The 12,087-nt window shown below is 47.9% G+C and overlaps 1 protein-coding gene across 1 annotated transcript; it reads right to left on the minus strand.

The window, feature by feature from the left end:
• Nucleotides 1-866: 866 nt before the first annotated feature.
• On the minus strand, nucleotides 867-11,193 carry MED1 (mediator complex subunit 1). Its single transcript, XM_009874481.1, has 16 exons — nucleotides 11,107-11,193; nucleotides 10,813-10,891; nucleotides 10,349-10,403; nucleotides 10,093-10,225; nucleotides 9,339-9,367; nucleotides 8,955-9,026; nucleotides 8,579-8,653; nucleotides 7,950-8,023; nucleotides 7,515-7,604; nucleotides 6,675-6,786; nucleotides 6,290-6,414; nucleotides 5,960-6,078; nucleotides 5,202-5,403; nucleotides 4,897-4,992; nucleotides 4,684-4,789; nucleotides 867-4,113 (listed from the first exon to the last, which is right to left on the minus strand). The coding sequence occupies exons 1-16, from the start codon at nucleotides 11,191-11,193 to the stop codon at nucleotides 867-869; spliced, it is 4,701 nt and encodes a 1,566-aa protein (XP_009872783.1).
• Between the last annotated feature and the right edge of the window lie 894 nt (nucleotides 11,194-12,087).

A 12,087-nucleotide genomic window follows, 5' to 3' on the forward strand; every position in this document is an offset into this window, starting at 1 on the left:
AACGTCACCGACTTCCCCAAAAGCAACGGTGGCTGCACGTGTGCACAAGCTGCCCCAGCCCACGGGCGCTACCCAAACTCCCCGAGTCCCTCTGGGCTCCGCACTGAACAATGAACGCGGAGGCTGTGTGAAAAAAAGCAGCACAAGGCGCTTGGACACAGACATAAATAAATAGCTAAAACAAAAGGGAAGTCCAACACAGAGAGCAATCCTTCACCACCGTGACCTGCAATAATATCCATCAGAGCGTGGTGCCCGGTTCTGCAGAGCAGCTCGAGCGAGAGGAGGATGAAGCTCCTCGGCACCACGCTGAATCAGGCATTGAATGAAGAAATGCCACAGAAATAAAATAAATTAGAAAAACTTCAATTCCTTTTTCCTTTCAACCACCCTTTTAAAAAGAATAAAACCCAAACCTAAAACATGTCCTAAAATAATCCCTTTAAAATTTCCTAAATACAAAAGTAACTTATTCTGAATGGGAAGAAGGGCAGAGGAACTCGGACTCCCCTGGAACAGCCTATTTCTGTTTGCACCGGTTTGGGGTCTGCTCCCCCACTTACACGCCCGTCGCTTTATATCTGTTAACTCTAGCAGGGCTGCTAACACTTTGAATTAAGAACGAGTGTAAGTGCTCGCGGGACGAAGGCCACATCAGGAACCTGGCTGGCCAGACGAGCTGCTGGCACTCACACCTCCTGTTCAGGCTTTGGAGATCCCTGGAAATACTTTTTTTTGTTCCCTATCTCTCTCTTCAAACACTCCCCATAAATATCAGCGTGGCGGGTTTGCAGGGGATGGTTCCTTTCTGTCTCTAGAACCCGCAGGTCCTGCAGACAGCTCCCCTTTGACAGACGTTAAGTAAATTAATTGCCAATTAGAGCCACATCCATGAGATCGTCATCTTCTTCCCCAATCAAAAACTCGGGGCTGGCCCGGGACGGCCGCTCAGCTGACAGGATAGCGCTGCTCGCCATGGAGAGAGACTGGTCTGCCGAAATCGGGGACTTGGACCAGCTCTCCGGCTTCAGGCTGTGAGATTTCTTCTTGTCTCTGTCCTTATCGCGATCCCGATCCCTGTCCCGGTCTTTGTCTTTCACTTTTTTCTTCTCCTTTTTGTGCTTCTTGTGTTTTTCTGAGCTATACTCGGGCAGAGGCCTGATGCCGTCGTCAGAGCTGGGGCTGTTCTGGTAGGACTTCTCCGCTATGGAAGAGCCCGACTCGCTCTCGCTGTCGATGTTTTGGGGGGTGTATGCTGGTGACTTGCTGTGGCTGGGGGGGGAGCAGCGCTCGTGTTTTGGAGTCGATCCGCTGATGAGAGGGGACCCGTAGCTTTTGGAAGAAGCCATCTGAGGCCTCAGGCCATCCCCACCTCCTTCCCCAGGTTTCTGCAAAGTTACTTTGGCTTTAATGCTAGGGGAACCACCGTCGTGTTTGCTGATGATAATTTTGGCCACTCCAGTGCTTCCAACACTTTTGGAATCCGAAGCCTTCTTGGAAGGGTCAACAGATCCTCCAGAAACCGAGACTTTAGATTTCTCTTTGTCACTTTTCTCACGTTTGCCCTGGAACTCGCCTCCGGACATATTGTGTTTGGAGGACATAGTATGGCTTGAGGAATTGGAACTTGGCCCCATTTGTCCGTCCATCGGGTCTTCTCCACCAGGCCCACTAGTGACAACCCCGTGTTTCAGTTTGTCTATGACTGCAGTCAGAGATGGCTTCTTGTTCCTGCTTGGAGATTTGCCCTTGGAGCTTCCATGCTGGTTTTGAGATGAAGACATGGAAGACCCGCTAGACGAAAAGGAAGATGAAGAGGCCGTCGAAGAGTTTGACGACGGAGGCGGTTTCTGTGACATAGACCCGGAGGATCCCATTCCTGAAGACGATTTCATACTTGAGCTCGATCCGGTCCCAGACATATGGGAGCCTCCGGAACCTGAACTGATAGGTGATTTGGCTTTAGATGACGGCGGAGTACCTGGCACGGGTTTCATGGGAGAAGCAAGCTTGTCCGAACCTCCGGAAGGTCTGGAATGAGACGGAGAGATGTTTGGTTTACTCATGGAAGGGTTCATGAGTGACGACGGCTTTCCTTGAGGTTTCATCTTGGTGCTTCCAGAACCGCTGCTGAGCCCGTGCTTGGTGATGGGCGACGATCCAGGCTTTCCCACCGACTGAGCTGAGCTTTTGGACTGACCTGAACTGGAGCTGCCTTGGCTTGAGTAGAGGCTGCTGCTCATCTTTGAGCCAGAAGACCCTTCCGATTTGCTGCTTTTAATTTTGCCTGAGGTTGAAGAGGAGGAAGAAGAGGAAGAGGAGGAAGAATGGCTATGATGGCTTTTGCTGCTGGAGGAGGTGACAGAGCCACTACTCGTATACTGGCCGTGCGAAGACGGTTTGCCAACAGTCACTGTCCCTTTTGGGATCTGAATGGTTATTTTTGGAATAGGAGGAGTAGCTACACCGGGAGGAGTCTGAGATCTGCCTGAACTCCCAGGAGATTTGGACCCACCTGTGCTGGCCGGTGGCGTGAAAGGTCTGTTGGATGAACTGTGAGATGGAGATTTCCCATCTGTGTCCTGCTTCTTCCGCTTTGGAAGTTTCTCTTTGCTTTTACCATCACTGGATGGCGTCCGGCTGCGTTTCCCTGGCTTCCCGTCTATCCCGGGACCCGCCACGTTACTTCCAGAACCGTTGCCTTCCTTTACCCGTTTCTGAGACTTTTCTTTTCCTATATCCCCTGCGTTCAGTAAAGGGCTCTGACCTCCACTGTGATGCTCCATGATGTCAGAGGACCCCAGTGCTTTGCTTGCAGCCGCGATAATACTAAAATCTACTGTATCGGACTGACTGCCACCTTTAAATTTATTTTCCCCCCCATCAGCCCCCAAGACTTGCACCCCCAAAGTGCTTAGAGCCTGGGAGGCGTAGCCCTTGAAATCATCAGTGTCTCCACTCTGACTACTCTCATCAAAGTACTCCTCCCCAAAGCCACTCTGACTCTGACTGTTGAGCAAGTCAGGATTGAAATCTACTCCATCGGGGAAGAAATGGTTTGAAGAATCGCTGTTGGGGCTCACAGCAGCATCTGCTATCAGGTCTGCTGGATCTGTGTACGGGTTCTCACTATTGTTCGTCTGAAAAACATCGGGGTCAAAGAGGGCACTTTGTGAATGTCCTGAACTAGATGAGTCTCTCACGGGAGTACCAATGGGCGGGCAGTCCTCATTAGTGGCGGGGAGCTTGGAAGCCTCCTCTGCTATATCCGAGAGGATATCGGTAACATCGGCCCCAATGCTGTCCGAACTAGAAAGTCGAACCATTCTCTGAATACTGGGCTGCGAGTGAGGTATAGGCTGGGGGTATGTAGTAGGAGGAGTGCTGCACTGGCTGGGTGCCGGAGTGATATGAGGGGTGTCCAGGGTGTCTGCAGTCATGTTGACATCAAAAATGGGATTCTGGGAGTCAACATCCATTGAGAAGAGCTCCCTCTGGAAATCATCCTCAGTCTGATGCTTGGGCTTGTCGGCCGGCATGCGGGATTTTTTTTTCTTTTGCTTATTCCCCCCAGGGCCCACCTCCATTCTGGGGGAGCCAGAGGAAGAGTTCTGCCTTTCGAGAGGGCTGCTCCCGTACAGAGTGGAGAAATCCTGAGGGGGATTCTCTTTAAGAAGGTTCATGAGCATGGGGTGGTTCTTGGTGTTGCTTGCTGGTGAGGATACTGGTGGTGGTGTGTGATGGGGAGGGGTTGGACTGGAGCCAATGGTAGAGCCCACATTCCCTGTGATCTGCAACAAACTAGTGAGAATCGGGTTCTGAGACACTTTGCTGAAGTCCTCCCCATGGCCCACCGAGTCATGCCTCTCTTTCATGCTTATGTTAAACAAAGTAGTGATGGGCCCCCCGGGAAAAGTGTTTGTCGGGGTAGTGGTACCACTCATTGGGTTGCTGCCTGTGGTCATGCCATACCCTGGGCTGCTGGCGGGGGGCAGGTTTTTCTTCACCATATCTTCTACTGTCTCTGCAATGAGGGACAAGGCTGGGGTGTCGGCTTGAATCGTTTCTGCCTTTCTACGGATCGCTCTCATGGTCACGGGAATGGACATACACCTGCAAGACACCAAACCGAGGGGTTAGCGGGCGTTTTGCTGCCCTACAGCAAGGTCATGAAGATGTTTTAACAACTTTCACGAGACACTAAGCAAGTGGGAAAGCTCTCGGGCACAGGAGAGCAACAGGTCTGGGCACTGTGAATGCCTCGCTGCTCTGCTTGCATTTACTTATCCCTTCACGCTTATTCAGCCATGAGACAACTGCGCCTTTATACACTGCCTTGCAATCACAAAGGGGGAATTAATTAATCGATGAACTCCAACAACTAATAGCTGGCATGACCTCGCAGTGAAAGCACAGGATGCAGTCTGCGCTGTTACAATGATTTTGCCACCTTGGACACGCACTCAAAGAATAAGGAGCAACGGTTCAACAGCTGGAATTGAGACATTCGAAATGAATCGCGTCATTCAAAATGACTCCAAGTTTCCTCTCTTCCAAACAACCATTACCAAAACTCACCCACGGCCACGACAGCTCCAGAACCTCTAGGATAAATACGAGACAGACACAGCCTTCCTCTATAGGGTTTGGAGTGTGTGGCAGCACAAAGAAAACCCAGCTTACCTTTGAACAACTTTGGCAATGAAATCATCTGTACAGATCAGAGCATCGGACAGCCCTTTGTACAGCTTACAGTTCACGTGAGTAGAGTCTTGCACATCCATCACCACTAAAAGAGAGAAGGGAGACGGGAGAGATCAAAATCCTGGTCATGGTGGAAGGGAACCCCATCACCCTTCCTGTAAACACACGCAGGCTTTTACCGAGTCCACTTACCACACACCAGGGAGTCGTTGACGGGATGCTGAAAGGATACACTAAAGCAGGAGTCAGAGAGAGGACAAACCTCAAACTGCAGGATCCCGGGAGAATCTGGAAGACATGGGAAGCATTAAATTAGGGAACACAGGAGATGAACCAGAGGCACCAGCTTGATACTCTCTTACAGAAGAAAAAACCCAATAATTAAAAAAAAAAAAAAAGCAAGCAGCTTAGGTCTTACTTTTTATTCCTACATCTGGAAAAATCACCCAGGGCTTCCTATTATCCAGACATCATATTCCACTCCAAGCAGTACCCACCTTCTTTTAAAACTGTCCGCTTGACGCAGCTGCCAATGAGCGTGTTGTACGCCACCTGATGCCTGATCAAATTGAGGATGAGAGGAACCCGTCCAGGGTGCTGGAAGGCGATTTTACTGATCAGAGTTCCTTGAAGGCTTCTTCCATCTGGTAGAGGAGCATCTTTGTTCAGAAAGTAACAGTGCTGCTGTCCTGGAAGAGCCTGACAAACAATTTCTGTTTTATTCCAGCTGGGTACAAGGTAATAAAAGACATCTGGGAAGGGAAGAGCAGGCCCCAGACCCAGCTGACACTAAGTCACCTTCCTGGCAGGAAGTGAAACACAATAAAGACATTTTCCTTCCAATCTGAACAAGGAAAACCCAATTGCAGCTCCTCAGAAGTAGCACTGCCGAGCAGTATTCACTGTTGCAGTTTCATATGACAAAGCATCGCTCCCGAGGAAAAGAGAAATCCTCTCAAGCTACCAGGAGATCCATCACGGAGAAGTTTAAGAACTCGGGTTTCTCCCAGAGTGACGTGATTCATTCAGCTACACGTTACAGTCTGAACACGAGGAAGGGAGAGAACCTGGGGAGGCTCAGTCCCATTCCTCCGCTCTCGTTCCTGCAGCTGCCCCTCAACAGCAACGGATTTTCCATCACCTGACTTCCCTAATCACTGTGGTCATGCCTCTGTGTGAATTCCAACCCTTGCACAGCACTGGTTTTGCCTACGGAAGGTAAAGGAGAGCGCCCTGGCTGTAGGGACGTACTTACTGCATAGAAGCGCATGTTGTGGTTTAAAGGTAGAGGATCGGCCTCCTTGGACAATTCAAACTGTGTGATCAACTCATACAAGGGTACGAACGTCGGTGGCGTGTCAAACAACGGAATCCCTGCGGGAGAAGGATGGCACAGAACAACTGAACCTGGGAGCCAGGAAGGGACAACGAGCTAGAGGTGCCACCAGCCAGTGAAGGAAACTCACTGAGGTTTTACTGAAAATAATGCAAAACTCTGAGCAACTTTTCTGGCACATGTGAAAAATTAGCAGCAGTTTACTAACAAAAACCCCGGGAGCGTCTAGCTGACAGATCCGGAACCCACCTGTGCAGCCCTGCAGCTTCTGAATGAAAGCTCGAGACACTGGAATGGGACGTGGGAATTTCAGGAAGAAACAAGCTGGTAAGTCCACGCTGTTGGCACTGGTGATGGACGAGAATGACGGGGTTCTGAAACATCCGAGTTAACATAAGATGCTGTTAGATGCAGGGCATGACTCCGACTTCTGCCACCAGCACCCGGCATCCAATTTTCTGCTTGCTCAAATCCAAACTGTTCCACCTTCTTAAAAATGAAGACCCTCCTCAAAAAGCACATCACATGCCTGAAGTATGTATTCCCTGGCACATAACGTTACGACATCATGCACTCACGTCCCTCCTCTGACTTCAACAGAGGACGGAGCGTCGACTTCGCGTCCCGCACTCACCCTTTGCTGTCAACCGGGTGGGAGCCCATGATCAGAGGAGCGATTGGAAGTTTGTACATCGCCATGGTTCCCTCAACTGTTACTGACACGTTCATACCCAAAGACCGAGGAACTGCAAGAGGAAGCAAGAAAAAATAAAACACAACACAAGGTAAGCCGACAGAAAAACCCCACAACGCAAACATGATGAATGAAGTACCGCTGTAGCATCTTACTGCTTCCATGGGGCTCCGTTTGCAGCGTTCGCCTTTATCACTAAATGGACTGCAGCCAAATGAGTTCCACTGCCCAACGCTCTACTTTTCACTTGCAAGGTGGTCCAATTGAGTACTTCTTAAAGATATATTCCAAATACATTTTTGCGTTTGTGGTACACTCTTTGCAAAGCAAAACAAATAATGAGCCTGGACAACTTCACCTCCTTCTTTTCCAAGACAAGCTTCAACTTTAATTGGTGCTCGGCTCTGTCATTTTAGCAACAGCCAGATGTCCACATACATGCACGAAAAATAATCTTTCAGTCAGATGGCAGAGATTCCCACAATAAAACAAATCCCACCTTAATGATGAAACTACCCCCTAAGGAAAAGGTTCGGTCTGCAGACTGTCACCCGTGCCCCTCGGTAGCACTCCAGCTCAAACTCCAAAACAGCCACGAGGTTCGGGAAGAGGGTCAACCTCAGGCAGCACTTACACAGGAGCTTATTAAACCTCTGTCACTCAACCTACACTTTCTTTTTTTTTTTTTTCACAAGGTGAGGGGATCTAGACTGTCGTAGTTCTGCTTTCTTCTCTCCTTCAAGCAGCAGCAGCCCACACTAGCTTCTAAAGCTGACCTACCGTTGTTCTCGTGCAAAATAACGGGGGCTCCGGTGCCGTCTTCAAATAAATCATAGGGTGAGACGTAATACTTGAGATTCATCAGAAGACCTGTGGAACAGAAGCTGTTGAGCAGGCATCCTGATGATACAAACTAACCTGATCGTTATTAACCCCACAGAGCCGCCAGTGCACCTCGAAAGAGGTGTTCCGTGCTGTCAAAAGACAGAGACGTGCCCATCTGCCACAAAATTACCCTGTGTGGCTTTGTAAAGACAAGCTGGCATTTCTGGGTCGTGTGGGACTTGCAAAAACACTCGTCCACCTTGTCCCTCTTCTAGTCTGACAAGCATTTGCCATCATTGCCATCAGTTAACGTAAAACTAACGTCCATAGAGAGGATCCTGAACCAAGCACTCGTAATTCTTTTCTTTTTTAACTGCGAATCAAAGATACCTCCGCTCCTGGGGGTGAGATAGCCAACACTGCCGTGAAGAATCTTGTCGAGGGGATTTGCGTTGGTGGCCTGCCTGCAAGAGAGGCGATCAGAGCTGTCGAACAAGCCAGAGTCACACCCGAAGGCAAAATCCACGTGCTGATGGCAGCCTAAGATTTTAGCCCAACACATACACTTCTTGGTCAGAGAGAGTGATCTTAAACTACACACCTATAGGCAAAACAAAAGATCTTTACTCTCTACAGCACGGATGGTTTATCTACTGAATCTATAGCAGTGAAAAAGGTCAAACGTTTCTCAGTTTCTTACTGTAAAACTCATCACCATTAATCCATGTAGTTACAAGCTTTTTACCTTCCAGACTTCCTTTCAATTGAATTCTGCGGTGAAAAAAGAATTGCTCAGAAAATTCTAAGCAATTTTTCGCTCTCTCTATATATAACTACCCTGCCAGCACAGGCTTTCTACGGCCTCAGCATTGCTCTTAGCAATAGCATCAGCCTGTACTGGCACAGGCTCAACACTTCCCGGATATACGGGACCTGGCGTGATCAGAATCAGCCACCGCGATGCAGCGTTAAGGGGTAAAACAACGACAAAAACCAACAAACCACACAGATGTCCTTACCAATACATCCCTGCCATTTTGGAGAGATCCAGCTCTAAGGACTGCAGAGCTAAGTACATTTTAGTTTTAAGTTTGCTGGGAGAAAAAAAAAAAACACAACAGAACAATTTAAGAAAAATTGAGAGGAACTGCAATGAAATCCAAGTGACAGAACTGGTGGCTGACAAGCTGCAGTACTTGTCGTCACATTGAGCATTTAGAAATTACACTTTTTCATTTTGCATTCCCACTTCACATTAAACCCTCCCTACCCACTCTGTGCACGTGCAAGCCACGGCGACCAAGATCACATACACTGAAAATTTAAGCACTAAAAGCGTGTAGATTTAATTAATTTTTACACACGTGGATGTAAACAAATAGATTCTAGACTTACTTTTCTCCGGGCAACTTATACAGGTTCACAAGCCCCCTTAGATGCTTAGAAAACTCATCAAAATTTTTCTCTCTGAAAGGAAGAGGGAGAAGACGCTCACATGTATCCAAATTCCTAACAGAGACGGTTTTGTTTAAGTCACAGAACATGTTCTTTAAATGATCCGGCTTTAACGATTCTGATGAGTATTGTGCTCTGGTTTCCAAGATACAGGCCAGAATCAGAAATATCCAAATCAAAGTCAGAAAAATCCCCTGGAGGAGAGGGGTTTGTGGGGAAGGAAGAGGTCTGAAACACGCTGTACTTCCAGACGTAAAACAGCATCACATCAATGTGGCGAAAAGAAGCCTGTCAGAAAATTCTACAAACAAGTCTTGTGCTCACCTCAGATGCTGAACCAATTCTGGACAACTCTGAAAAGGAAAGAACATACAACGATATCAATGTTGAATGCAGTAACGCGAGGCTTTGTGTAGCACAGCAACTGTAAAATATTCGGACAGTAACACTTCTGAGCATCAGCTTTCCAGAAGTTACACAATGCTCACCAGTAGACATTGCTAGTTCTACCTGTCAACCCCCTCTGAGACAAATTCAAGCCATTTCCTCTGAAACAACTGATTTGAAAAGCAATAGGTTGAAAAAGAATTATTTTATCTAGAAATACTGAAATTGGTCTGCTTTTAGAGGAGTGGCTGGGCCAACAGAAACAGCAATTCAAACTCCGGTACACGTGCAGAAGGGAAGAGAAGACGTTTTCTTTCAGTATTCCATGTTTTAGTATTTTCCATTTACATATCTAAGTGTTCTAAGATTAATTTGCCCATTCTTCCTTCAGCACTAAAACTCCCAGAAACACGGCAATAACTCCCTCAAGAAGACGCTGCCAGTTACAGAACCCCTCAGAGCAAAACGAAGGCCATCAGGGAGACACTCCCTGCATTGATCGGATCAACCCACAGGAGGGATTTACTTTGTGGAGGCTTTTACTTCCCACCAGAGCGAGGGAAAAAGGGGTAACGCTAGGTCTGCTGGAACATTCAGTACAATCCACTTCCTCCGCTCACACGAAAGAGAGCCGAAACGGCTGGGTCAAAACCACAAAGGCATTACCCTCGTCTGCGTCAGGAATACGTACCACGGGGTTCTCTCCATGGTGAGCCACCTTCACATCACAGAGCAGCCCTGTAGGATCTAACTGGACTTCCACATAGAACATGTCTGAGGTGATGTAACATTCAGTGCCATTTGCACTAAGGTGAGATCCAAGGCTTACATACAAAACAAAACAAAAATTGCTATGAGATGCACACAGGAACCAACCGAACCAGCAGTGAGATTACGATGCGTACAGATAAACGGGAAAAGCCTTTGCAGGAAAAGAGAAGACCTACCCATTCTGCCTGGCTATAGACTCCAAGCGATCCGTCATGGCAGGCAGAGAGGACACTAGATGGAGGGAATAAAAAATGAGGCTTAGTGAAACAATTCAACATTTCCCCAGGAATAAGACACCAGCATTCAGACCAACCTCAACTAGTCCCTCCCTCACAGGTCCGCTCGCATCTTCACAACCCTGTACGTTATCCCTACCCCAACACAGGCAGAACAATTTGCACAGAGAAAACCAAACGTTCTCAGAACTGCAAAGAGAGAAGGGATTTTCTTCCCCGAGTGGAAGAGAGCCGTGGGCATTTACAGTAACACAGGCACCCCCGAGTCGTACCGACCAGCACGGCGATGGAAATGGGAGCACACATGCAGCAGAACACAGTGAAACGTGCAAGAACCTCGCTTGCTTTTATGACTCGAAGTATTTCCACGCAATTTGTGAAGTGCACGCACAGAACGTACCAACCTTTTAATGCTTTCTGCAGAGTCTCCAAGCAGCTCACCAGGTGCTGGTGCCCCCCAGAGTTCATCACAACTCGTTTTTCCTTAGAAAGAAGAAAAACATCCTTTTTGTCTATCGCTCGGTAATAGGCAATTATTGCAACTTTTGTTTAGGGGAAGGGAGCTTTCCCTAGGTAAGTAAAAGCAGACTAGATTTCATCCCAAAGTAAAGCACTTTGAAGAGATCTAACAAATCGACAACATAATGATCAGTGAAGAAACTTCCAAGTCCTCCTGCTGACAGCCCAGCAATCCTCACCATGACTTGACGGACTAACTTCATGGTTTCTGTCCAAGGTCTGTTCTGGTTGTACTTCACGTGAAGTCTTTCTAAGAGGGTACTCATCTTATTCAGCTTCTCCATTTCTGTGGGACAAACCACAGGGGAATACTCAGAACAGAGAATGAGAGAGTATTTAAAGTTTTAGAAATAAAATAGCTTAGTTACAAATAAAATAGCAAATAAAATAGCTTTATTTTTACAAACAAAATATACTTGAAAAAAGTTCCAAGACTAAATGGCTCATTTTTTCCCCACTATCTTGTTGGACATATGCACAAAGAGAACGTGGGTTTCACGAGCACTGCAATTTTGTCTATTTTTTTGCTAAGAGACAGCTTCTTCTACACTTACGTTTGCCAACAAAAAAACATCAGACATCGCTGCCAAAATAAACTTCATCACTGGTGCTAGTGGGTCCAAGGCAAACAGATGTCTACAACTTTTTAACTGCCACAGCCCTGTAAGCCTTCACCTTCATGATTTCAAGGGTTTGTTTCCATTATCAACGCACGTAGAGTTCAGAGACCTAATGGTGAAACCATCAGCTCCAAGTGCGATAGGGAAATAAGTGTTTGTCAGATGCTTTCAGGCACTTTATATCTCTCAGCTGCATTAGAAACACAAGAGGGCTGAGGCTGGAAGGGACCTCCACCTGCTCCGAGCCTCCTGTCTAGGCTGGGCCACCTGCACCAGGTTGTCCTGACACCTCGCGAACATCTCCAGGGGTGGGTGTCCCACCCCCCACCTGTGCGGGCACCCAAACAGGGAAAATTCCTGATGCTCAGGTGGAGCCTTCCAGTCCGTGCTGCGGCTCCCTCCACTTCACTGCCTCCCTCCGGGTACCCACGTACACCGGTAGGACCCCACCGAGCCCCGGGACCAGGAGGGTTCCGCCTGACCTCGGCAAAATTCGACCTTCACGGAAATATTCGCCTTTATTTCCCTCAAAACCGACCG

The sequence above is a fragment of the Apaloderma vittatum genome, unplaced genomic scaffold (assembly GCF_000703405.1).
Source record: "Apaloderma vittatum isolate BGI_N311 unplaced genomic scaffold, ASM70340v1 scaffold30098, whole genome shotgun sequence".
Lineage (NCBI taxonomy): Eukaryota > Metazoa > Chordata > Aves > Trogoniformes > Trogonidae > Apaloderma > Apaloderma vittatum.

What these genes read in the sequence shown, in the direction of transcription:
- MED1 (XM_009874481.1), bottom strand. Translation starts at nt 11,193, where the DNA reads ATGAGTACCCTCTTAGAAAGACTTCACGTGAAGTACAACCAGAACAGA. An exon ending in TCTATAGCCAGGCAGAATGG is followed by an intron (nt 10,226 to 10,348) that starts GTAGGTCTTCTC and finishes TTTGTATGTAAG; the next exon opens with CCTTGGATCTCACCTTAGTG. An exon ending in TCTCACCCCCAGGAGCGGAG is followed by an intron (nt 7,605 to 7,949) that starts GTATCTTTGATT and finishes TCTGTTCCACAG; the next exon opens with GTCTTCTGATGAATCTCAAG.